Below are 27,389 nucleotides of genomic sequence, written 5' to 3' on the forward strand. Positions count from 1 at the left end.
CACACGACTGTGAGAAGTCATTAATTATGATGAACAAGCAGGAAAGAATCCAGATGCCAATTATTTTGCTTTCTCACTAGGCTAGGTAAATCTAGCCAGAGGGTGAGTGGGTAAGATTTTCCCCACTTACGTTCACAGCCAGTATGTAAATCTATAATACACAGGTGTCTGAGTTTTATTATTTATAAACCTATTTTAATATGCTATATTGTTTCCAGTTCTCTTCTGGATCTCCAGGCAATAGAAAACACCAAACTGAGAAAAGTTCCTTGCAAATTAACTGGGCCAGAAGGAATTTTTATCACTAGTTTGTAGACCTAACTTATTTGTGTCACTAATTTCTAAGGAATGGGGCACTGTTACGATTATGATAGTGTGTTCTGATATGAACTTCTTTCCTCCTATACTTTTTCCCCTTATAAAATCTGTCACAAATTTCCTGATATGAGTAATAAAGAAGTTTTATGTTTGTTTAGTTGTCTACATTCAGATATATTTGCTAAAGTTTTGGGAACCTAAAATTAGAATATTTAATAAGCAACTACTGACATTTATCACCTTCTCTGGGATTTACCACTAACCCAGTGACGTTATCTTTCTTGGGCTAAATTAAAAGACAAATTCAAATCCTGTATGGTAGCCACCAAAAGCATATATTTGAAAAACAGAATTCAGCATGCCATATTATGCATTATTTAATGGTATGCAAATTATAAGTCAGACAGTTAGGGAAACCACACTTCAGCATTAATAAACAGCAACACTACTACTACATTAATTATGATATTGCTATGATTTATTCCCAAGTTTTGCATTTTGATTCTCCTTGAAAATTTATGCCATCTGATAAGCAGTAACCTATTTCCCCTCTTACACCTCCTACTCATTCCTTAAATCTGTTCCTCCTTTCCACCCGATGGGTGTCTGCAGGTAACAGGTACAAAAATACAGTCCTAAGCAGTGGCATCGTCTCATCAGCATTAATAATTAAAGAACAAGCAAACACCACCTAAAGCTCCAACATTTATTGTGTCAATGTTAAGCACACTTTTTAAAAGACAACATAGAATGTATAGAAACAAGGGGTTTGGGGGACTCATGCTCATTTCCACAATACGGGGAATTAGGTTTGGCTGGTCTCAGCAGGGCCAGGACGGCACTCGGGGCAGTAATGGTCCACGGGCCCTCTATATGGGACTGATTCACGGTTCCAGTGTGGGTCTGTTTTTTTGTTTTTGCTTTTTATTAAAAAATATAAATAAAATGGCACTGCAGGCCCGGGCAGGAAGGACTCTGCAGGACTCTGTCTTCGCACAACGGCTTCTTGGAGGCTACTGTCAGAAAACATCACAAACTAGCAGGATGACAGACCACGCAGATGTCGGCTGGGCGGCACGCGTCCACCCCGCCCCTGGGGGCTTCAAATTTTCTCAGAACTTAAGGGCTCTCGAGCTTCCATCCGAAAACTGCCACACATCTTGAGCTCTCTGGGTACTACGCCGAATGGGGGTGTGTGAAGAACCTAGAAAGAGGTTGGAGACAGAGGAGGAGGAGAAAAAAAAAAGTACAGGTGTGACTTGGCCCAGTGATTTTTCTGTTCTCTAACTAGCTTCTTAAAATTGTAATTTAAAGCAAGCACAGGTTGAGCCACCGGCATCTTAAACACGATTTCAAACTCAATCTCCCGCCTCCCCCAAATCGCTGACTTCTGAGTGCCTTTCCCATGCCTCCCTCCCTGCCTTCCCCCAAAGGACCCAGACCCCCTCCCCGACCCATCATAGGATAGGCCTAATAAGCTGGGGACACACCTGGAAGGAAACACTTTCCCTTATGACTGAGAAAACTGAGTAGGAAACAGTCCTTTGGTTGAGGAGAACAGGGGAGGGAGGAGGGAAGGGGGACATTTCCTTAAAATAATAACAAAATTATAAAGAAACAAAAAAATCAAAATTGATGTAAAAGCAGCACAACGAAAACATGAAATGTCATCAAGTTCAACGTCAAAGCAGCCAACGATTTACAAGAGGCGAACAAATCTCTGAAGAGGAAACCAGAACTCAAAATAGTTGCTCCCAAATGGCACCAAAAACTGCCTGTAGTTTCTTTCAAACATGCAGTTTTCTTTTCTTTTTTTCTCTTTTGTAAGGGGGCAAGGCAGTGGTGAAGGGAAGAAGGGAGTGGTTATTTTCCTCCGGGGCTCCTCCCTTGCTGTGCACATTGACTTGAAGCAGCAGAACTGGGAGTCCGGACGTGCAGAGGAAGAGGGCTACCACTGTGGCATTCCAGGCCTCGTTGCCATGGCGACCCGAAGCAGGGGCCTGGGGCCTCCTCGCCCCTGACTTGGCGCTGCAGGAGGCCCAGGGTCTGGAGCTCAGCTGCTCTCTCGACTCCCCCCCTGAGCAGGGGAGACCTGGGCTGAGGGCCCTGCTGTGTCCAGGTGGGCTCTGGGGAATCCTGTTCCGGCCCAGCCCTAAGTCACTGTCGTTGAGGCCCCTTTAGCTGAAACCTCCATCAAGCCCCTTTGTTAGACCTGCTACCAATGTTTAAAGCCCTAATAAAGTATAGTTAGCATGGGCGTGTACCACGTCCATCGTTATTTAAAAGCACAGCCCTCTATGGGTTGAGGGGGGTGGGTCCTGCTTTAGAGGACAGACTTCGGGGAAATGGCTTAATTTCCCTTTTCTGCCAGCTCGTAAAGACGTGATAACTGCTCCCTTTATCACTTTACAGAAAGGAAAAACAGTATTTGGATCAACCATTGAGTTGTGTTCGGCCAAGTTTAGGTTCTTGAGAACAATGACCCACATGAACAATACAGGTCTCCTTTCCCATTTGTAAGGAGGCATTAATCGCACCCCATGATCATGGGATGACACTGGGAAACAGAGAGAGAGAGAGAAATAGACCCATCCCCCTAAAGGCTGATTCACTGGCCATGTGTTTTACTAAATGAAACAGCGGGCTACTGGGATAACAAGACAACAGCAAGCAAAAGTGCAGACCCAACCACCCACGTCTACAATTTGTAGTTAAAGCAACCCTGGAATAAATGCACATAATCCCAATTCCATCTATGTGTTCTGATGTCCATGTCTCTGAAAATGGGTTTATTTATTCCTAATTGGGAAAGTTGCAGGGCCTTAGGAGACACTTAGGAAAATTTGCTAAGTGTCTAATGCCTTTTAAAAGTTAACAGTCTTTTTAAAACAACATTTTTCCAAGCAGGTTTAAAGAGCACTGCCAATCTCATCCTCATACCAGCAAAATTCCCACACTTTCTTTTTTTTTTTAGTGGGTAGTTGTCTGAAAAAAAGAGCATAGGAATATGTACATTCTTGAACACCAGGCCCAGGGACAATGGAGTAACAGAATCATAATGAAAAACACACGATTACAACAGTCCTAAGAAATCATGTTTGTGTATGTAAGGAACAGGCGAGGGTTTTAAAGAAAATGAAAACGCTGTATTTCCTCCCTCACTCTCTGAGAGTAAAGTGTTTGAAGCAGGACAGGATGGGGCCTGAGGCTTCTCAACTCCTTTTCAGGACAGGGCCTGAGGCTTCTCAACTCCTTTTCAGGAAGGCCTGAAATATCCCAGTACCTTTTAACAAACTTTTAGTGTCTGTGAGTAAACCATCTCATTTCCTTATTTCTCCAAATGAAATGATATCTAACCCCCACTGCCACTTCCTTTCAAGTTCTCACTTCAAGCATTATAAATATATACAGTATGTACTTATTGCATATACAAGAATGGTATTTAAATAAACAGTTCCATCACAGAATGCCCTGGGAAAAACTCAACTACTTCACACTTCCTGCCATTGCTGGTACAAAGGAAGAACCAAGCATTCACCTCACTTCTTAGCAACCATTAAAATGTGTTAGTCTCAGTCCTTTTGTACGTCCTTAACAGAGAGAGGATAGTAAATGGTCTCAGGATGAAGGTGGTACGTGTACTGGAGAGGTTCTGGGTTAACATCTGTAAGAAATGGTATGACTGTATTCCTGTTTATTAAATTGTTCTTGAAGATAAAAGGGAACATTTTAGGCATCGGGAGTTCAAGTATGTAGAGACCATTGCATTCAGGGGTGTCCCATAAACTTGAGAATTTTGAAATGTGTTCGTGCCCTTAGTATTTCTTTATTTTAAAACTTCATCATGAATTCATCCTACTGTTCAAAATTTTTTTTTGTTATTTTACATTAAGATTTTTAATTTTAGGATTCAGATACAAGATGTCATTTATAAGTTATATTCATGTTGCCTAAGTTTTCAAGCTTCTGTTGTGCACGCAGCCTCAGGAATAATATTTTATAAGAGGGCTTCAATAAGTCAGGAGACTGAGAACCCTGAAGTACCTGTCTCCCAATAAATTTATTTAACTTTGGGACCATGTAAATCAAACCTAATCTGTGATTTATCACCAAATGTTTGCACCCCTCCCCATTCTCCATTTGATTTAAGGAATCTGAGCATACAAGCATACAGTATCCACTATTAATTCTGTCGGGATGCAAAACCTAATTACACTAAGAGCATCATATACTGAGAAATTAAAATGAATACTGTACATAAAACCTGCACAGTTGTACTCATTCTTCCTAAGAAAAGAGGAATAGAAACACACAGCGGTTTTATGGACATTTAATATGGTTGAGCAGAAGTCACTATGTCCGAAACGGCATGGCCACTGAAGAATATTTCTGTCTTAAACAGCATCCTGGACTCATCTGTGAAGTAACCTCATCTAAAACCTATATCCCCTCTCACTCCACTGCCAATTATCAGTTTCTGCAAGTGCCCCCTCATTCTATCCCAGCTCCTGTACAATGCTCTCCCAAATCCTCTCTTACTGAATTCCTGTCTGCCTCCACTCTGCCTCCCACCCAAATGGGCTTTAAAAAAATACACCTACTTTCTCTGTATTTTAGAACGATAAAACTATTCTTGCCTCAGATAAAAGACATTCCGTGAAAAGGCCACCTCACAAGGCACCAGGGCATAAGAACTGAGCAACAGAAATGCTACCACAAGACAACAGAATGGCTTTTGTTTTGGTTTTTACAAAAATAAGAACAATGTCGTATCCACTCACCTACACTGGAAACAGGGAGACAGTATCACAGAGGTATGTGATAAAGCAAATAGATGCTGCAACATGCAGTATTTATAAAACTGACAACACAGATTTTTAAGGAGGGTTTTTTTTAAAACAGACCTAACTAGCTTCTCAAAGATGTTGCTTCATTTCACACATCTGTTGGTTGGCCCAAAGATAACTGAAGGGTACCTCCACCCTCATTTGCTATCAGCGAGTTAGATCCTATAAAAACACTTAAAAGATTCGTCCCATCTAGGGTCCTTAGGATCTCAGAATCACAGAGCAAACCACCATGTATCTCAGGAAATCAGTGGCTGATTCCACAGATTTGGCCACATCTGGCTAAACTCCTGCTTTCTTCCCCCCCTCCTTTTTTTTTCTCTCTCTCTCTCTTTTGCCTGATGCTTTCATTTCTGGATTTTTGGATGGCGGGGATGGGGAGGGGGCGGTTATTTTTGGTATGAGGAAAGACTCACTCTGAAACAAAACAGCTGATTTAGAAAAAAAAAACTTTTTTGCATTATGTTCTAAGATAGGGTAGGGATGGGAGAACAGAAAAGAACTTTTACACAACAAGAACAGCAAAAAATCCAAAGGGAATAAAAGTTTAAGATGCTATTACCAGTAAGCTTTTCATTTGTATCTGAATGGATTACTGCTAAGAGATGGAGGGAAAGTTTTTAACATCAGACTGAAAACACTTTCCATTTCTTCAAAATTATTCTAGAACTATAAAGTCTAAAAACTATTTCCATTATTTGAGATATGTCTATTTTAATATACTACATACTTTATGTTCCTTTAGGTATAATACACGCATCAAAATGCCCATAGTAATAATCCTGAAAAAGACTGACTGGCCTTCTCTTAAAACCTGTTATTTTCTTGAAAGTAATTTACAGAGTGTGTCAAATGAGGACACAAGAAGCTTACATTGTGTACTTTAATTTTTTTTATTTTTTTCAATAAAGGGACAAAATGGGTGTATGAACAGGTTAATGCAGACAACTGCCAAAAAAACACAGACAGTGGTTTTTCCAATAGAACTTAACAAAGACCAGAAACAAATACAATAAAAAGCCAGGTTGTAATGACCTTTGGTCATCCAAATAAAAAAAAATAAAAACAAAGAAAAATAAAAGATCAAATTAAGTGCCTCTGTTTTGAACAGGGCACATAAGCAATAATAAATAGTGACTCCCATAGTAAAAGATAAAATTTCAAGTTACGACAAACAGCTTTCATTACAGGAATAGAAAAGGCCAATAACAAAATATTCTGCATTGCCATTTACAAAAAAGTATTGACTAAAGCGGGCTTTCTCTTTAATATGCTTTGCATATGAAATTCTTTCCAATCTAAATATAAAGCACCATTTAGTTTTTGGCAATGAAAAAAACTGCAAAACATTGGTGTTTTTTTTTTTTCCTTTTTTTTCTTTCTTTCTTTTACTGCATATGAAGGTAAGATGCTGGAATGTAGGGTGATAGAAGGAAAGGGACAAAAAGCACACTACATAACAAACCAACGTTATTAGCTTGCAGTACTGCATACAGTATGGCAGCAGGAAAAAGGAACGAAAAAGGATATGTACAACCCCTATGACAGCCATCCGTGTGACATTCTAGCAGGCTCCCCCAAACTGCCATTATATGGCTTCTCATCTGTACAATGTCACACTTTTTTGTTTCTCTCTCTTTTTTTTTTTTTTTTGAAGCATACAAATAATTTGCACTATATTATCCTGCCAAATTAAAAAAATATACTGTGGCAGCCTGTCTTTTTTTTTCCACTACCAAAAAAGGTACATTGATACCTTTTAAGAGAACAAGCAACAGTTAAAAATACAAGCTTCAATATAAATACTATAGTGCCTAACACTAGATGAACATTTAATTCAAATACCATTCTAGAAATACAGAAAAAAGACCATAAATGTGTTTTAGCATAGGAATCAACATGAGTGTGCATTTTCCTATATTTAAGTACTATATAATCTTAAACCTTTCCCCAATGTATGTTTTTTTACAACCTGAAGAGCGGTGTGTATCCAAGGCATAGAATTTCCACTACCATTTTAAAATGGATAACAAGTCTTGTAACACCACCAAGACAATGGAACCCTAAAATGCAGTTCCCCCCTAAACATAATGAAGTGTTTTTTTAAAAAATTTTTTCTTAACATTTATATTTAAAAAAGTTTTGTACAAAAAAATCCTTGCACTGTAGAAGCGAAAGCAATCATTCATTTCTATGTTAAGTGTATTCTGTTTTCCATTCACAGCGCTTGCAATGTTGAGTCCAAGTAAGTATTAGTCAAGTAAATGGCTGGCAAAGGTTTTTTTAGTTGTTTTTTTTTTTTAAATGCTCATCAATGAGATTGTGTTCAAATTATTTTTTTTTCAGCATTCTTGCAACTTTTCCCTTAAGTATAGACCTGTAAACTGGGAAAATTGTACAGTGCACTTAATTGTCCTATCTGAGCAGGTTTATTTTATACTCAACCTCTGTATCTCTGATTAGAGAAAAGATACAGATATTACAGGCAGAGTCAAGTGCTATTTGAACACCAACTGGGGCAGATGCTAGCTTAATAAAAAAGAAAAAATTAAAAAAATAAAATAAAAACAATGAATCCTCTTCCATGTTAACACAAATAGCACACAGTGTATGGAAAAGAAATGAAGTACAACTTTTAGGGAGCACAGACATATATACTGCTACTCTTAAAATTCTTTCTCTTTTTTAAGAATGTCACATTTAAACGCAAGTCTTAAGAATTCATAGTTAATCATCATTGTATCAATATTAGCTTATACACCTGTTCTAGTTTAAAATGGCAAATAGTACCATGTTGTGCTAATAAATCACATATTTTTTTCCTCTGTTACCCTCGGTCAAACCTTATTGTCAGTCTCTTCTCTTAAATATGCTATACGATCTTAAAGTTTATCATTTGATTGTCCGTTTGACAACCAAGTAGATCTGGATCTATTTCTTTTGGTGCCAGAATTTTTTTCAAAAGATGTTATTTAAAACAAGTTATCTTCATAAAATGAATTCCTTACTAACGTAATTAATCATGTTCCAGGGGTTTTGCACGTTGCACATTCAATTAAATCATCATTTAAAAAAAAATAAAACTTTGGGCAAAACAGCCCATTTCTTTTAAGCTCTCACCAGGAGCAAAATAGCTTTTATACTGGTATAATCAGTTTTGCTTACAAGATTAAACGAAAGGGAAAATGATGATTAACTAGGACATAATGGGTCATATTTTTAGGTAGCCATTGTTGTGAGAAACACAATATAGAATTATACGCTAGGTCCTAAGGTTTATTACCTCACCCAATGCTGAATTAAGCTACAAGTTTATAACAAGTAGAACCATCAATGTGGTTTTAATAGATCCAAGGCACTCATATTTTAAAACCAAATGATAGAATAAACTTGTTTTGTTTTTCTGTTAATTTGTCAATTCAAGGCCTTTTCTTCCTCTCCAATTGATACGCTTAACCCTTTAGAGACAGACATTTAGCTTGTAGAGATTTTCTTTCAGTGCCATCCATTCTGTCTATAGAGGGTTAATCCAAAGACTGTTTTTCCTCGTCACGTTATTAAAGAAAACTGTACATGATATGTATTACAGAATGTATGCAGCATGGTCTTTTTCTCTCTCTCTCTCTTTTTCTCTCAGAACGGAACTGGAAACAGCAACATGTTTTCTCAGCAACGAATTGGGGACAATTTAAAATAGCCATAACATACCATACATGCTGTCTAAGTTTAAAAAAAAAACATACACAACATGTAAATTATTGCACAAGAGAAAGGCTCAAAGTTTGCGTAAAATGCAATAGTATTGCCCCATACAGATCATGCATTCAAACGGTGAGAACATAAAGGAAAAAAAGAAAAAGAAAAAAGAAAAAGAAAAAAAAAAAAAAAACAGGTGTGCTGGTGACAAGCACTCTCATATATTCTTAGCTTCCGTTACTTCTGTTTGTTTGTTTGTTTAAGTCACATGGGACTAGAAAAAAATCCTATAGGGAGTGGGGCTGGAGGGCCATGGGGAAAAGGAGGGGGGTGGTGAAAAAAGGAGGTGTCAAGTGGGAGTGAGGGAGGGGTATTAATATACCTCTATTCAGTTTTTATATCATTATTCAACACTCGATCACTGTGCCATTTTTTCATGTGTTTCTCCAGGGTACTGTACACGCTAAAAGGCATCTTACAAATTTCACATTTGTAAACGTCCTTCCCCACCTGGCCATGCGTTTTCATGTGCCTGGTGAGCTTGCTACTCTGGGCACAGGCATAGTTGCACAGCTCGCATTTATAAGGCCTTTCGCCCGTGTGGCTTCTCCTGTGGACAGTGAGATTGCTACAGTTCTTGAAGACTTTCCCACAGTACTCACAAGTGTCGCTGCGTCTGCCCTCTTTTGAGCTGGGCCTGCCCGGGCCCGGACCACTAATATGGGGCGTGCTCCCTCCACTTCCCGTGCCGCTGCGCCCCGAGATCCCTCCGTCCAGCTCCCCGGGCGGCGTGGAGAAGCGCAAGCTCCCGTTCTCCGAGGAGTGTTCCGACGAGGAGGCGAAAGGCGATTGTCTGGAGTCTCCGAAGCTAAGGAAGGGATCTTTGAGCTGCCTAGAGGCCGCGTAGCCGGCAAGCCACTGCGAGTACACGTTCTCCGTGTTGGGCATCGCGGCCGGGGGCAGGTCGAACTCCTTCTCGAGCTTGATGCGCTTGGAGAAGGGGCTCAGCGAGCTGGGGCTGCCCAGCAGCAGCTTTTTGGACAGGCCCCCCGAGGCCGACTCGCCCGGGGAGCAGCCGCGGCCGTTAACAGTGCCATCGTCTATGCGGTCCGACTCGCCGGCCACCGAGTCTTCGTCGCAAGTGTCCCTGTGGCCCTCGGCCTCGGCCAGGTGGCCGCGCTTATGCTTCTCGCCCAGGACCTGGTGGAAGGCCTCGCTGAAGTGCTGCATGGAGCTGAGCACCATGCCCTGCATGACGTCGGGCAGGGCGCGGCCCTCGTCGCCCACGCCCACCACGGCGCCCCGCGAGCTGTTCTCGTGGTGGCGCGCCGCCTCCAGGCTCAGCCCGAAGCCGTAGTCCACCCTCTCGCTCTCTGTCAGCTCCTCCTCCTCCTCTTCCTCCTCTTCTTCCTCTTCCTCGTCGTCCTCCTCTTCCTCCTCGTCCCCGTTCTCCGGGATCAGGTTGGGGTCGTTCTCGCTCTTGAACTTGGCCACCACAGACTTGAGCGCGCTGCTGGCGCTGCCCACCAGGTCGCTGGTGCCGGGTTCCGGGGAGCTGGCGGTGGAGAGGCCGTCGTCGGACTTGACCGTCATGGGGGACGACTTGTGCATGTGCGTCTTCATGTGGCGCTTCAGCTTGCTGGCCTGCGTGCACGCGTGGTCGCACAGGTTGCACTTGTAGGGCTTCTCGCCTGTGTGGCTGCGCCGGTGCACCACCAAGTTGCTCTGAAATTTGAACGTCTTGCCGCAGAACTCGCATGACTTGGACTTGACCGGGGGCTGGGAGGGAGGAGGGGCGGATTGCAGAGGAGGGAGGGGGGGCGTCGCCAGGAAGGGCGGCTTGCTACCTGGCTGGAATGGTTGCAGTAACCTTTGCATAGGGCTGGGCCGGCCTGGGGACAGCGGTGGGCTAGACGTGTTCCCTGCCAGCTCTCTAAGTCTCCTAGAGAAATCCATGGCGGGAGGCTCCATAGCCATTGGATTCAACCGCAGCACCCTGTCAAAGGCACTCGGGTGATGGGTGGCCAGGGCCATCTCTTCCGCCCCCAGGCGCTCTATGCGGTGGGGGTCCAAGTGATGTCTTGGTGGTGGGCTAAACAGGGGGGGAGTGGGTGGAAAGCGCCCTTCTGCCAGGCCGGAAGCCTCTCTCGATACTGATCCTGGTATTCTTAGCAGGTTAAAGGGGTTATTGTCTGCAATATGAATCCCATGGAGAGGTGGCTGGGAAGGACATTCTGCACCTAGTCCTGAAGGGATACCAACCCGCGGGGTCAGGGGACTTCCGTGTTCGCTTTCTAAGTAGATTCTTAATCCATGAGTGTTCTGTGCGTGTTGCAAGAGAAACCATGCACTGGTGAATGGCTGTTTGCAAGTTGTACATGTGTAGCTGCTGGGCTCATCTTTACCTGCAAAATAATACAACACCAACATCAATGTTTAATCACCGACGAGGGCATCAGCAATTGCTTATTTATGTTCCACCTCCAGCCTTCCCTGCCTCCAGCCCTCCACCCCAAGGCCTGAAGCCCTCACTGACCTCATCCCCTGGCCTAGATGGTGCTGGCATATCTGGAGGTTGGTGCCCAGTAAGTATCTGTCATATCAGTCTCCCTGCCATTTGACACAGTTCTAAGAATTTTAAACCTAGTCTCTAAAGCAGAAAAATCTAGACCAATTCAAGTTTGAGGATAAGGGTCCCTACATTGAAACATCTTCTTAACTTTCCCTTCTTTCACCAGCTGTGGTTTGGGGCAGGCCACTCCATCTCTGTGCCTCTGTTTCCTCATCAGTTAAGTGAGGGACTTGGACATGTTGGCCTAATGGAAACTTTGCTGCTTCCTAAATCCCCCTGGGTGACAGAGGAACATTCCAAATGGGCAATCATTTCATAGAGATACCAAAAAAGAGAAGGTCAACTCAGTACAATTCTCTATGGCCCTAGAGATGCTTTTAATCTTAGCCTGAAACACACTAATTGTTGCTATTGTTAAAAAAGAGAAGGTACTCATGAAATAATTACATAAAAGACAGACTAGCAATATTCTCACATCCCAGCCGGTGTGAAAGTCAGTGAGTCCCAATTCTGGTTCCACAGCACCCCACAGGGACTCCCATTTTTATCTTAAGGGATGCTGCAAAAATCTCAAAAGAGAAGTTTAATTCAGATTTAACTAACAGGCTGTATCAAATCTTTAGGAGTTATGCCCCCCCCAGTCAAACAAATGCAAGTCTGGAGAAGTTAGGTGGAGTGTCTGGTGCCAACTTAAGCAGACACGGCATCCTAGTTTAAGAACAGTTAAAGCAGCCAGTATCATGATGGGCAGCAGGCAGAGAAATGCTACACTAGCCTCCTCCTCATTATTTTGAGAGGCTAACAACGTGAACCAAATTATACGACATCCTGTGCCCTCGGCTGAGCCTCAGCTCCAGTTGAGAAAGAAACAGAAAGATACAGTTCAGCTAGTCAACTCTCTGGCCAGTAGCCAAGACGTCTGGAGAGGGGCCCTGCTTAAGTCACATTATTTCTCTCTCACTGAAAAGAATCCGAGAATGGGAAATGCCGCTGTGGCAAGGAGGGGCCAGTTTGACTTCCCAATCATTCCTCTTTGGAGATAACTAAATTAAAAAACATACACAACCAGGGAGCAACTAACAGTTTTCCAGTCAACTCAGCATTAAAAAGGGTGCAAATGCTGGTGGCCAAAAGACTAGGATGAGAAAAATCACTAACTTCCCAGCAATTCCAAAAAGACACTGTATAAAACACAAATGAGAAATACACTTCAGCACCTCTTTTAAAAAAGTGGGGGAAGACGAGTTCCTTAAGGCCACAGCTAGTATTTGCCAGTAACCTTTGAAAAAGGAAAAAAATTCACCGTGGAGTTAAAGAGTGAGAATGAGAAATTAATCAATTGATGATTCCTCCATTTAGCAAGTCAGAAAGAAAAGCTGGCAGCGTCTTAACAGGAGCCCCAAACACTCCTGTTCCAAAACAAGCCAGCCTCACTCAAGCACTTGTCTGAATAATGGACTCCCTGCCCTGACCTTGTAATTTACTTTACAATGCATTTATAATCTCACTCAATATATCCCACTCCTGGGTAAATCTCTTTAACAAGATTAGATGATAAGATACCAAAATTAGGTTTCAAACATTTGCCTAATGTGGAGGAGAAAAAAAAGGCAGAAAGATTTTGAAAGAAAATGCTGACATTAGTATCACATTATCTGCCTATTTTTGTTTGCCTCCTCTCTTCAAAGGGAAATAAAAAGCATCATTGAGAGTATTTTCATAAATTTTTTTGTTGTTGTTGAACAATGACTTGGGTCCTAAATAGGCAAGAAAAAAACTATCTGGTTCCAACTACCGTGACCCTCTGTGGCTTTCTCCTTTGCCTCTCTAGAACTCTGTGTTATTATCATACATTTAGCCTGACAATCTGAATTGGGTAAGTAAAAAGGAGATTTGTCAGCTGAAGCAAGTCCTTAACACTTTCATCACTACAAATGCCTTTAAATCATATTTTACCTTATAATATTCTATTGAAGCCCAGGCCTGGACCCATAATTAGCGATGCTGGTTTTGCATGCACCATGAATGCAGCCATTGATAAATGCTGAAATCTCTAGCACTACATCAAGGATCTCATCTGTATCCTTTTCAAACAGACTTAAATGAGAAAAGTCCATTTTATTTTGCTGCCCTGAGCTTCCTAAAATTTTGTTTTCAGAGCCAGTTATATGATCATGCCACAATATGTTAACATTGTGCTGTTACCCTCCCCTCTCTCTCATACATCAGGTCAGAGAAAATGGCATTTTATCTTATAATGAGCACACAACATACAGTTTTCACTACCACATTTTAGTATTCCCATCAACTAGATATTCTAGATCATGAGGGCAGCTAGTGTAATCATAATGTCAATGAGAAGGGCTGTTACGATTGAGACTAAAGATTACATGGAAAGAACTGCTTTGAAACTGGTAATTATTACCAGTCCACTAATAGCAAATGATGCATTACGGTTTCACCATATAATCTGTATTTCACTCAGCTCATGCCAGTGCACCATATTATATTACAGTGCTCACAGATTCTAAATTCCTAAACTGCAGTCATCAATAAATGTGTTACTTGCCATAATTTGTGAAATTACTTTGTTCATAACATCTTTGATGGTTTAGAAAGACCAGAATTGATTTCCTGCGTGGCAAAATTAGGGCTACATTGATTTATTGACGTGTAAAATATAATAATATTCTTCATTTACTCTGATGAAAATCAACTTCTCAATTTGAGAGCCTCATTGGGCATTCGAGGGGATTGTTTTGATTTAGAGCAATAAACGGAGACCCAGCCCCAAGCACAGGAACTTGAGGCATCAAAACAGTTAAAATCAGCTATTAGCTCACCTACGGCTTTTACTTCATTTTATTGTATGGGAGGGAATGACCCCATTTCTAGTTTGTCACCAATGCTCAAGAGTCATGTGATCTAAGCCTGGAAGAGCAAGGTCTGATGCAGGACCCCTGCCTCTACTGTTTACTAGCTGGTGGCTCTGGGACAGTGATTTAATTTCTCTGAGGCTTAGGTTTCCTACCTGTAAAATGAAGGTAAAAAACAGTTCCTTAAAGAATTGTGAGGCTCAAATGACAAATGTATATAAAAGCTCTGCATAAACTATCAGGTCCAACACGAATGTGGGTTTTTTATTACACAAGGGCTTCCAGGGAAAAGACTGGAATGCAGAATCCAGGCCTCCCCAGGCCAAGAGGAGTTCTCAGTTAGGGGAAGGCAGGAGGGAGCAATTTTTTTAAGGCCCATGACCCTGGTGCACCCAGCAGGGAGGCCACAAAGCAAGTGCTAAATGCTCTGAAGGTCGAGGACAGCTGGTCGAGGCAGCTGAGTGGGGCCGGGGTCAGGTTTGCTAGAGAGCTTTTTGGAGCCCTACTACCCATTTCCACATACCTTGTTCTGGTCACTCCTAAATTGGTCCTGCCAGCATGGGTATCAGCGAACTAGGCTCCCTCCCACTGCTGGAAGTGGGAGAAAACAGGGGCTCCTAATCGGGCTCCTAGTGTCCCACCCCTCAAATCAAAACTCCCTGCCCTCAGGAGGATCGGGAAGAAGACAGAACTAAACTGTTTCCCAGGCAGCAGCCCTTGGCCACCTGGCTCCACCCTCCCCTCTACTGCCCTACTCCCTTCCTCCTTCCCTCCAAGGGTGGCTCTGTTCCCACAGCTGGTGTGAGCCCCAGGCACCCCCAGCGAAATGCGGAGAGCTCTCCCCACCCAGTCAGCATGTAGGGACTTGAAACCATGAGTCCACCCCCTAAACTCTGCAATCGGTGACCTAACCCAGGCTTTGGCCCAGCTTGGGGTTGGGGGGAGGAGAGGGGCAAAGGAGATGCTTTTAACCCCTGCACCACCCAGCCCTCAGGACTTGAGGGCTTGTGAAATTCACACAATAACTCTTTGTTACCTAGGATTACCTAGGAGTTAACAAAAATAAACAACGAGCTTTGAATTTGGTCTCAGGGAGCAGGCCCTGCCCTGCAGACACCATTCACCAGATGGTTGGGTCTAGTTTGTCTCCCATCCGAAAACGAGTCCCCTTTAAGGCCCCAACTCCAGCATCTTGCTCTTTATTATTCTCTTTCCATGATAATTTCCCTTCCTTTTTTTCTTTCCACAACAGGTTATTATTTTTTTTTCATTTACTTTCAAGATAAAAATATTTTCCTGAGATACAAATTAGATGTCACACTTCTTTTTTTCTTGAACCTGGTTTTTTTGTGTTTAGGGTGGAATCAACCCCACTGCCCCCTGCCCCCGGCCCCATTCAACTTTTTAGCTGTGCGTGACTCACGCCATTTATTCCTACAGAGAGAAGCAAACTGTATTACCTTCTAAAACAACATCTTTCAAAAACATTTTTATAAACATACAAATCTAAATTTCATAAAAAGCTCCCCACTATAAAGGTTGGCTTAGACAAGTAACTGGATGGTGGTAGTGATGGTGGGGGTGGGTGGGGGTGGTATCTTTGAATTTTAGCAACATTACTGTGCATTTTTCTCTAAATCTAGGAGAAAAACAAGTAGAAATTATGTATGTATGCACATATGTAATGTACCATGCATATATAAAAATACACCATGTTTAAATATACATGTTAAGTGCATATACAACATGCATAAGGACAGCTCTAGAGTAACTCTAAACTTGACTCCTTTTGGTTCTGGCCTCTGCTAAAGACGTATGCCATGCAATAAATTCAAAGTCCCAAACGAGGCCACGGGAGTGAATGTCCGACAATAAAATGGGCCTTGAACACACAGTGTATGCAGTCACCAGCCATGGAGCCACACAAGACCCTGGGGAGGAGACCTGCAGGGATGAGTTGTTATGGGCCCCATGCCTTCAGTAAGGAAAGAAAGAAAAGGGGAGGAGAAAAAAGCCACTTGGGGCAGAATGGACTAGGGGAGCAAGTGCCAAGTGAGTAATGGAATAATAAATATGCAGATGCCAATACATTTTGAAAGTAACTCCTTTCAGTACTTAAAAAGTAAGGGTAATTTCCAGAAACTCTCATCTCTACACATATAAACATTTGTAGAAGAAATAATGTTCAACTTACAAATACCCTGCGGGGCATATTCTGCACTCATCCCGGGCGTGGGGATTAGAGCTCCGTGTGCAGAACGAGGGGAGGAGAGGCCCCTCCAGTGCAGAAGTTTATCTGTGAAAGAAACCCAAAATCAAGCACTGAAGCTATAAACAACGTGCATCATAAACCACAGGATATCACATTTCAATTCCATTAAAATAGATTAACATCATTACAACAGCCTTGCAGATAGTTACCAGGCCCAAGGCCCTGTATCAAAAGAACAGTGGTGAGTTCTTTCCCACAGTTCTGTTTGGTTTTTAATTTTGGTTTTTTATGACAAAAGGGAAGGGGGGTTTATTCTAGGTATGGGGCAGTGGGGGGAGGGTTCTTCGGTTCATTTGTTTGTTTGTTATTCTTTGATTATTGTCTTATAAGAGATGTGTAAGCAGCAAGGGGAAAATTGATCGTATGTTGGGAAGGCTGGTAAAACAGGGGGATTTATCTGCAAGGCCAGTTTACATGCATATTTACTTTTCTTATAGACAAGTTCAAGCCAAAAACAACATGCTAACCAGAAATGAGTGGATTTGTGTATCATTTCTTCTAGAACAGAGTCCCGCTCTGCCTCCCCTGTCCCCCGCCCCCTCTTCCAACACTGTATTTATGACAGCACCTTCAATGATAGGGGAACCTTGGGCATTTCAGGACTTAGTTGGGCCACACTCTAGAATTCTGTCAATGGAGTACTCCACATAGACTTGGTTTCTTACAACACAAAGCAGTGGATGAAAAGATTAGGCCGGGGTTAAAATAACTTTGGCCAAGTCCTCACTGAAGGGTGAGGAATCCCACCACTCAAAGACAAGGAGAGACCCAGCATCCCCAAAATAGAAGCACCTAGAAAACGTGGCCCACCTTCTCCAGGCTGCACTCTGGTGAGGAAAAATGACTTCTCACACTAATAAACATAAATCTAGCAGTAAATCAAGCATTTCTAGCACTGAGATTTTTGTGAGAAAGGAAATATTTGGTTTGTGCAACCTGGGGATTATATGGCTTATGTGGTGAGTTCCTAGCTTTTCCAAGTCCACCTTGAGCTAACCAAGCATGTAGAGGTCAACCTGGAGACAGAGGGGAGGACAGATGGAGCAGGGACGCTCCGTGTGCTCTAGAGGCTTGGAGTCTGTGATGATTGGGGGAGGCGGGAGAGAAGAAAAACAGACTTTGATGGTGAGTAAACAGAGCGTGTTTTCCATTAGCTTAATACTAAGAGCACTTAGAAGAGTTGTTGTTATACTCTAGGATAGTAGGTCTCAAGTGTAAAATACATCCTGTTCTCCTTCGATAGATCACGCTGCCAAGAACAGCCAGGGCAGTCGGCACAAGGTTTCCTTTCATGAGGAGCCTGGTGGGTAACAATGGTGCGTTGCTCATGGAAGCTCTCACACACAGGCATAAATCTGTTGTTACCCGGCTGCACAGGGAGGCTGCCACAGAGACCCCGCCCAGCCCGAGACCATCTACAGAGGCATGTCCTCCTCTCTAATCCCAAGCAAAATGAACCAGCAAAAGTGGGAAGATTGGACGTAAAAAACAAGTATGTCTTCATGTGACTGCTTCTATGTACCATGAATTGAGAGGAGAGGGTAAAATTAACTACAGATTTAGTCATAGTGCTTTTCAACGAGAAATCTGAGAATCCATTTTTACACTTGTTCTTGCCTCACCTATTTAATAAGTTCGTTTGTCGCCAAGACTGAAATCCTTATCTTTGGAGATCCACACAACTGAGGTACTGTGACCCTGGCCTAAAAGCAACAAAGTACATGGACTCTCACAAGGGGAGAGTCTCATTTCAAATTCTCTGCCTCTTACTCTGGGAAGAGACCCTGACGTGCCTCAGAGAGACCTCTGGCAAGAAATGGGAGAACCGTTAACCTTGTCCAGCCTTGACCACTTGCATGCATCTCCTGTTGGCAAATTGGCCTACTAACCTACTGGCCTGAAGCAAGCTGAGCTTCTGGGGACAGCAGCCCTGCCCAGTCCGCCACAGCACTAGGTCATGGGGCAAGGCAAGGGCTCATCAAGGAGCGTATCTGAGTATCTGGTTACCATGATTTGGTTTTGGTTTTGGTTTTCGAGTTGTAAAAAACCAGAGATCATCAAGTCTGATGCCTTCATTTTACAGGTGGGGAAACTGAGAAATTAAGTGACTGGCCCACAGCCACACACTTTGTGGAGTTAACCACAAAGGGAAGACCAGAATTAGTCTCCTGACTCCTCGCCCAGTGCTCCTTCCTAGAATATCCATCTCTTTCCTTCTCTCTGCCATTCCTGCCCTGGTCTGTACTGCCCAAGAAGTGCCAGTGAGGAGAGGTCTCTTTCCCTTGACCCACACAGAGGAATGACCTCTCCTGGGGGAGAGTCCAGCCCAGAGGTGTTGAGTAGGCCTTTCAAATGGTCCAAATGAACTGACTTGGTTTCAAAATGTGAAAACAACACCTGATGTGCTTCCTAAGTCTCTTGGCTCACCCCCAATGTTTTCATCATCTACCTCTGCTTCCCCTGCAGAACCAGACAGCTAGAGAGAAACTATTCCTAACAGCCTAACAAGCCACTGACATTGTCTTCGTGAGACACTCACGCTTGCATTTCTCTTCCTCCAGGAAGAGTGTCAAAGCAAAGGCAAGAGGGACCTCAGCTGACTGCTGCCTCTCCCGCCGAACACGTCCCTGAACACGTTCGCGTTGGTAAGAAGAATCGACATTCCCACAGGAACTGGAAATGCTAAATTGTTAATAGCCTCCCTAGGGTTTAACTTCTTGCTATGATGCTTTCAATTATTTCATCACGGTTTAGGCAGAGTCGAGTCTCACAATTAATGCCTCTAAGCATCGCCCTCAACCAGCAGTTCTGCCCTTCCAGGCTGCCCCTGACTGAGGACCTCTTCTCCTCCCACTTGCATTTTCATTCTCCCCGGGGAGAGGTGGGCTCGGACAGCTGGCAGGGAGGCGGAAGGTCTGGCTATGCTCTCTTTATTTCCTTGGTGGTACGCTCAGGACAGTGGTTCTCAGAGGGCAGAGCCAGGCCCAGCATCAGCATCACCACCACCAGGGAGCCTGGGGGAAACGCGAAGTCTCAGGCCCCCCCTTAGTCTTCCTGAATCAAAAACTGGGTTTCGGGGGTGATGGGCAGGAATCTGTGTTTAGCAAGCCCTCCAGGTGATTCGTATGCACAGTCCAGTTTCATAAGCGCCACCTTAGGGTCAGGGGAGGCGTGGAAGCTGCAAGCTTTGATGTTCTCCTGGCAGAGGTCCACTGGCCAGGAGGCCGTCGTCCCTTCTGTCTGGGACTCACCTCCCATAGGATCAGAGCAAGCTTGGGAAATTCCTAAGGATCACTCCGTGTGGAACCCAAGATTCCACCCTCCCTCACTGACCAGGACAGGGAGCAGGAGCAGGCTCTCCATCAAACAGGGAACGCTCTTTGCATAACATTCAGACCAGTTTATGTCAGGCAGATGGTGTCCTCCCTGCTTCCACAAAAGCGGAAATGTTTGCGAATGCAGATGTGGCACGCTGCACGGACGCAGCAAGAATGGGACTCCTGCTTCCCTTTCTGGACTCTCAAAATGTGTTGCCCTCTTCTGAATTAATCTTTTCAAATGCCTGTACGCCTCTGATGAAAGGTGTTTTAACCTGTTTTGCTTCAGAAAGTTCCCTCCAGACCCAGCATTAGGGCCTCAGAAACCTAATAATGCAATGTTTCTTTATGGCTGAACAACAAAGTAATGAATCTTGTTTTTCAGGTCTTATTAAAAATCTGCAACAAATTGGGACTGGTTTGAATTGAACATTATGCATTGGTCACTTTACATTTCTATATGGCCTGGGACCAACTTTTGACTCAGATCTCTATAAGCCAGGTGGGATATCCTTGGAATTTAAGATCATTAAACTGAGTGTTAGGGTTCCTCAAGTACATCTTAAAGATTCCTTTATTAATGACATGCTATTTGTCTCTGAAACTAATCACTGAGTGTGTCATACAGCTACCAATAAACCGGCTACCAACCAATAAGTAGTACCGCTGATCTACAAATGTACTGAAACGGCTGAGCACAAAGCATCATTTCTGACACACTGAATGACTCCTCCGGGAGCCGGACTTTACCCGGAATGAAAATCTCTCTAGATGAGCACATAGACGTATAGATGTTTGCTGTTCACTAACATGTATATGTGCATTTGTGTATTTTTTCTCCTAAACATGTTTTTGGATAACTTCCCTATTCTTCCAAAGAGATGGGGCACAAAAGAAGAAAAACTGTCCTCAAGTGGATGGGTTACCCCGTGAAGCGTGACCTCCCACTCTCCTTGGGTCTTCAAGAAAAGAATGGATGACAGCTCACCATGATGGGGAGGGATCTCTATATTGGTGACAGGCCAAAACAAAGGGCCCTTACTGTCCCTTCCAGCTCCAAGATTCTCGGGTCCCCCCTACTCTCCAGCTAATAGCCAACTTACAGGCTACACTTAAAATGCATCCCTGAACAAACTAATTCCAATTCCGTCAATATTACTGGATCCAAATCACAAAAATAACAGTGCAGGTAGTCTAGGAAAAAGGCTTCTTTATCTAACTGGAAAGCATATCCACTGAATGTCCTTTAACTCTTGACCCTGTTTATAGGGTCAGATAGCAGCCCCCATCTTTCAGGTTCTGTGACTTATCAGAGTATCATGGAGTCAACATTAGCAACGCCTGTGTCTCGAGCTGTGTCAGTCTGAACTGAAATGTGCCAACTTTATCATCCCTCACAGACTTCTTAATTAACCTTCTGATATTGTCAAAATCTCATTCTCTTTTGTTCTAGAAATGAGCATTTACATGAGCATGTTTCCCATCACTATGCTTTTTTACTAGCTAAGATTTTACCAAATCGTGATGCTTTCTATAAATGAAAACAAGCAAGAATTCTACAGACATCACACTACAGAAATTTGTTGCTGAAACTTGTTCATGGCCCCCATCAATCACTCATTTTAAAACTCCTTTTTCTCCCCTTTTTCAACAAATTCTGTCATCTTGGAGCCTTGATTATCTAAATAGTATGTTACCAATTTCACCTTTTAAGAGTTCTCACCCTAGGCATCCTCTCTATGAGTGGGGAGAAGAGATGACATCTTTCATGCCCCTTTATCTATAAAAATGCAAAAAATGCAAGCCACCAATCTGTCAGGCCTAAACAAAATTTTCTGCAATCTGCGTCTTTAACATAAGCAAAGCATATAATTCAAAAAAAAAAAAAAAAAAGGAGCTTGCTTTTCTGAAGAATAAGTAAGCCAAAGACATTGTGTTCCATCTTTGTGTTGAAATGCAGATTTCCCACTAAAAGGCAAATCCTTCATTTCAAAAGGTTGAATAGGATGGTACTTAAAAAAAGAATTCCCGCTGGTTAAATTTAGGGTGTTGAAAAAAGTTCACTCCAATAATATTCTTTGGCTCTGGGCCCAAAGTATTTTCACTTGATCGTGAATTAGATAAATTTTTATTACATTTTAAGCTCTTGCCTTAGAATGGTGGAACTTCTTGAGGAGACTGGAAGGGCAGCTACATAAAAAGACAAATTGTCTTAGGATAGTTTTTTTTTTCCTTCGTTTAACTATGTATCTCACTATGCAAAACGTGTGTGCCCAGGATAAATTCCATTCATTCATTCTTTCACGCATTCATTCAACAACTATTTACAGAGTACTTATAATGCCCAAAGTAATGGACTAACCTCTGTGGGCAACCAAAGAAAACTCAGACACAGCCTTCCCTACAGGAGCCTTCGTCTAGTAGAGAAGACAGGCCTGGAAAGAAATGGCTCTGCCCCAAAGTATAAAGTGTGCCATAAGAGAGGTACAGATTAAATGCAATGGAAACTCAAAGGAAGACAAATTACTTCCATTTGGAAGGGAGAAGAGTGGCTTTAGGGAAGAGGTAACTTAGGAACTGGATCTGGAAAGCCAAGAGGAAGGTCTTTCTAGACAAAAGAAAAAGCAGGAATGGGTACCCAGAGAGAAGCAAAGCTCGAGGTGTACACAGAGCAAATGGGGCCCAATAGGTAGTACATTTAAATGAAAATATCGCACACCAATCCATTCGGTTGACAACAGAGCATACAGTCATCTAACTAAACCTTCTGAGGACTTCTGTGAAGTCTTCAGCTTTCACAGCTTCACATTTTCAAACATCACATTTTCTTTCAATAAGGGACACAGCCATGCGTACGCTGGTGAAACTATGAAAGTTCACCTGTCCTGCCCCACCCCACCCCGACCTGGATTGTTTGTCTCCCTGATGAATGGTGCATGGTCTGCTAAGGCAGAATTCACTGTGTTTTATTCCTCTGAGTCAGACAAACAAGTGTTGATAGCCATGTTCTCCCTTGCAATACTACTTCCCTGGCTTAAATAATCTATTTCAGATGTACTGTTGCCAGTTTAAGATGGGCTTGTACTTGCTGACACATTTTCAACAAATGACTATGCGAGAAAGGTGGAGATTTTCCTATACTGCTATGTCTCTTCAATCGTCAACTTGACCTTCCCTCCAAAATTCCCCACTTTCTTCTCTTCAAAGCCACAGGGAGGGCAGGGGTAACCTAACTCCTGCTCTGAGTCCTCACCAGAGGATTTCATGTGTGCGGTGGGGTGTGAGGGAGCATATGTGTGTGTGCACAGGCCTGCCTCCACCTGACGTCATTTTTCAGATTATTTGGGGGAATTTGGGAACTACTTTTAAAGAGGTCTTGCCCAATGCATTCATTCATGGGTCCCACTGAACCTCTCTCCAGGCTCCTTTCTTCCTTTGGGGTCTCATTCCTCTGCAGAGACTGTTAGAACAAAATCAGAAATTTTAGTTCTTCAATCCCAGCTCTGCCCATTCACCAGCTATGCCTGACCCTGAGTAAACCTCTTCCCCTTTCTGGCCCCACGTTTTCTCTCTTTAAAGAGAAGACTGGATGAGATGGGACCTCTCTCTCCCAGGCCAGTCTGAGTCTCCTTGAGACCAACTAGATCAAGGGCAGGAGTCTTGGTTGCAGTTAAGAGACCTACTATGGGCCATCCTAGAAGCTGGTCAGGATGAGCCTATGCCCCTTGTGACCTTGCAGGAATAAGAAGAAACCTACAGGCCAGTGTGGGCTGGGTCTGCTATCCAGGCTAATTCTTAGACTCAGAGTGTACGCCTGGTGGTAGATTTTGCAAAGCTCACCTGTCTGAGCTTCAAGGAGGAAACCAAGGTGGGTCCTGAGCCAAAAAGACTGAAGGTCAGAGAGAACCAGGAAGAAACTTCCCACAAACTCAGGCTAAATGTCAAGGGGAAAGGTCACTGCTGCCCGTGCCAGAAGGCTGGTGGCAAAGCTCGGCCTCATGCCAGAGCCTGGCACCCACTGGCACACAAGGGCACGCACAGGGCTCTAAGAAAAGCCAGAGTCCTCTCCCAGCCACCCCAAAGGAGGCAAGGCCCCAGAGTCCTGTGGTCCCTGCCTCAGCCAACTGAAGGGTTCCTGGAAAGCCGTGTGTAAACTGAATTTCTGTAAACTGAATCACATTTGCTAACGGACGTAATTTCAGGGATGTTTCATCACCCTTCCAGGCTCATCGAAAACTGGCAGGGCTTCTAACACTTTTACCTTTCAAGTGCTTCTTCCTCCACCCCCCTCCCCAACCTCTCTGTCAAGTAGTTAATGATCTGTAAACAAACACTTTAAATTCAGTGGGGGAGCTCACTATTTAAAGGAACCCCGTGGCGGAAACCTTTTGAAAAGTTAACAATCTTTCTGTAATGTGAAAAATCACCCTCTAATTTATCAGTTTCCATTGATGAGATTTTGATGTATCTTGGGCTTTCTTAAAATGGGGCTCAACCGCAGTACCCCCCCCCCGTGGTTAGAAGAAGGGGTGAAGAATGAAAGAAACTGAAGTCCTGAACACGTATTCACAGACCCCACTCACACCTCCCTACCCCAAGGAGAAAAGAAGGAAAGAATGGAGAGATCATAGCCCCAGACACCTGCAAAGCTTTGACAACTACACTTGAGTTCCTCCCGATCTAAGGATTCAGTGACTGGAGGAGAGTGGGATGAGTATCTTAACTGAGGGCAGAAAGGCATTTGAGCTGCAAAGGTGGACCCCAGGAGACTGACCATTTGCTCAGCAAACGTTTAATTCTGATAACACCAGCCAGGGCAGAGAAGGACTTCTCTATCAAAGCAAGCAGAACATGCAACTCCCAAATTACTCTGAAGAGGCCACCCCGAGCCTTTTTATCTGTCAACTCACAACAAACGTAATTTATGCCCCCATATCACCATTTTCATCAGTCTCAAGAAAATAACAGAATAGGCTTAAGAAAACCAAGCTTGGCACTTACAAGAAGACCCCTAATGTTTTCAGGCGTTCCTGGGCCTTGCGAAGGAGGAAGTCGGTGGGGTGGGGGCAGTGGTGCTGCTGGATGGGAGAGGCGTGGTTAGTAGATGTGAGCAGGCCCAGAGAGCTGGAACAAGTTTTTGGACTGCTGTGTGCAGCCCTTCAAAGGAAAACGGCCCAGAAGTATGGGTATCCCCAGGAAGGCCCTGTTAGGCCTCCAAGACTGGTCCTTCTTAAGAAACTACATCCCGGCCCGTGAAGGACTTTATCTTCTTCCCAAAGCCTTCTCCTCACATTCTGACTCCCAGTCACCCTGTGGGATGAGGGAAGGTGTTCTCTTCACCTGCCCAGGTGATGGAAGATCTCAGAGGCATCCTGCAGCAGGTAGTGAGGGCAGGGCTGGAACTCAGAGTCCTGCCCACCTTCTTGGGGACCAAGCTTTGCCCTCCTCACCGCTCACCTTGGAAGCCCTCCAGGTGGGCTGAGGCAGAGTGTCTGGGCATAGTCCTACAGCAGCTTATAGGTAACCACTTGCCTTCCTGGGACTATAAAGTGACGTGTGAGCGTCCGGAGAAGCGGGGGAGGCGCACGCTACAGGCCTAACACTCTGTGACCATCTTGGCCAAGAGATTCTTAGAACCAGAACTGGCCATTTTCCAGAATTAAAACCTATTATGTCTTATGGTTAATACAGAACTGCTCGGAAATTATGAGAACTAATTTAAGGCTTCAAAGCTCTACAAACTTAAAAAAAAAAAATGGTCTAGCAGGTCAGGCTCTGACATTTCTTCAGGAACAAAACTAGGCTGCCCTCTCGCCTGAGGTGAGATTGAATCAAGGAGAGCTCTGGGGCTGCGAGGCCAGGCCTCGTCCCACAGCAGCAAGTTCTTCTTTCAGAAACAGGCCTCTGCCCGCCCACAGGCTCCTCCAACTTCTGCTGCCGTCTGCTCAGTCCCTCAGCACCTTCCTCCTCTGAGCTCCTGCCTCGGCCCTAACCTCTCTGACAGAGCCCCACACAACAAAGGAGAGGCAGGCACAGCCTATTTACTGGAGGCCTATTTTCTTGGCTTCAGAGTTATTTTCCTGACATTTTACCCAATTTTGAATCCTTCATTTATCCCGCTGACCAACCTGGAAAGAATTTCCTGAATTAACAAGAGAGAGAGAGAAAGAGGGAGAGAGAGATGCCCACATGTATAATCTGCAGTCATTCATGAGGCCCCAGTCCAGCCACAGTGTGGGTGCTGCTGGCTGTTCTCAGGTTTACTAATTCTGTGGATTCAATGGGGGTAATACCCAAAGTTATCAGACACCTCCAAGCACCTCAAACCAAGAACGCACCATCCTTTCCACCCTCTGGGCAGGTCCACTGTGTCAGCTGGTGGAGCCCTGGCCTCTCTGGGCATGGGGGCCATAATCCCCTTTCCCCTCTACATAGGCATCAAGGAGGCCCCCACACTACAGGGGAGTCCCCAGGGTCGTTTCCTGTTCTGAATCTAAGGCTGCCTGGGAAATGAGTTACCAGTGACACTCTATTTCCATGCAGTCCCAGCCGTGAGACCGACCCAGAGCCACCCAGGTCAAGGTCCCTCAGGTCCACCAGGAACAGAGATGCTCCCCTCTCCCTAATAAGCCCCTCAGGCTGAAATCCTTTTGCTTTCAGAGCCTCAACTTTCAACTGCTGGGCAGAAAGCTCCTTCTGTCAGCAGCCCACAGATCTCCACCACCATCACACTCCAACCTTGTCAGGCGGTGGGGTGTGTGGACAGCAGGGCTGAAGTGGTTTCAAAGAGGCCGACCAGGCAAGAACCATCCTGTACTCCTGCCCCAGCTCTAACGCAATAAAATGTCTTTTATCAATGTAATTCAAGGCAAAGAGTCAAGGGTCTGTCACCATTTTAAAGAGGCTTATTACATGGCCACAAAAATTTGCCTCAGGCTCAAACCTGGCGTGTAAGGTATCAGCGTGGGACAGGTTCTTTTGATTTGATTTTATTTTCTTACAAAATCTGAAAATGAAACGCTTCTGTCCCTCCCTTCCACCAACCGTTTTTTGATTTATGGGGAGGAGGAAAGAAATCTGAAGTTGACAGGTTGGGACAACTCCACTCAGCTTTCTCACTCAAAAGCTGCTTTTGTTAAACCATACTTTGCATTTATGGCCTGCGGCTCTTGGCTGACACTGCGGCTCCTCCAGCGTGGAGCGGGCTGCGGACTTCCCCGGAGGAGGCCCCACCGAGATGCCCGCCCCCTGCACCCAGAGCGGAGGCAAGGAAGCTCAGGGGGCCGGGGGCAGCAAGGCCCCAGGTTAGACAAAGGCTGGGATGGGGAAAGATGTCCCACTCTCTGTCCCCAGCCTTACACTACATTTGGGTCCAGGGCTCCATGTGACCACCACCACTGGGTCCCCAACTAAAGTCCAAGCCTTTCGAGAACCAATACCATACTGTCCACCTCTCATCACCCAGCACCATTCTGGGCAAAGGGCCCCTCC

General features: G+C 44.1%; 1 protein-coding gene across 10 annotated transcripts in view; it reads right to left on the bottom strand.

Moving 5' to 3' along the window:
- Positions 1–1,010: 1,010 nt before the first annotated feature.
- BCL11A (BAF chromatin remodeling complex subunit BCL11A) overlaps positions 1,011–27,389 on the bottom strand; it is a 98,159-nt gene continuing 71,780 nt past the window's right edge. For 6 of the 10 annotated variants that reach the window (XM_032497597.1, XM_032497596.1, XM_006191321.2 and 3 more), the window contains 2 exons: positions 16,504–16,605; positions 6,040–11,266 (listed from right to left, as the gene is read on the bottom strand). In XM_032497597.1, coding sequence (XP_032353488.1) covers positions 9,246–11,266; positions 16,504–16,605 — 2,123 coding nt within the window. In that variant the 3' untranslated portion in view covers positions 6,040–9,245. Of the gene's footprint in view, positions 1,523–6,039; positions 11,267–16,503; positions 16,606–27,389 lie in introns of those variants that run through there. The other 4 variants (XM_006191324.2, XM_032497601.1, XM_032497599.1 and 1 more) reach the window with 4 other exon arrangements.

The sequence above is a fragment of the Camelus ferus genome, chromosome 15, assembly GCF_009834535.1.
Source record: "Camelus ferus isolate YT-003-E chromosome 15, BCGSAC_Cfer_1.0, whole genome shotgun sequence".
Taxonomy (NCBI): domain Eukaryota; kingdom Metazoa; phylum Chordata; class Mammalia; order Artiodactyla; family Camelidae; genus Camelus; species Camelus ferus.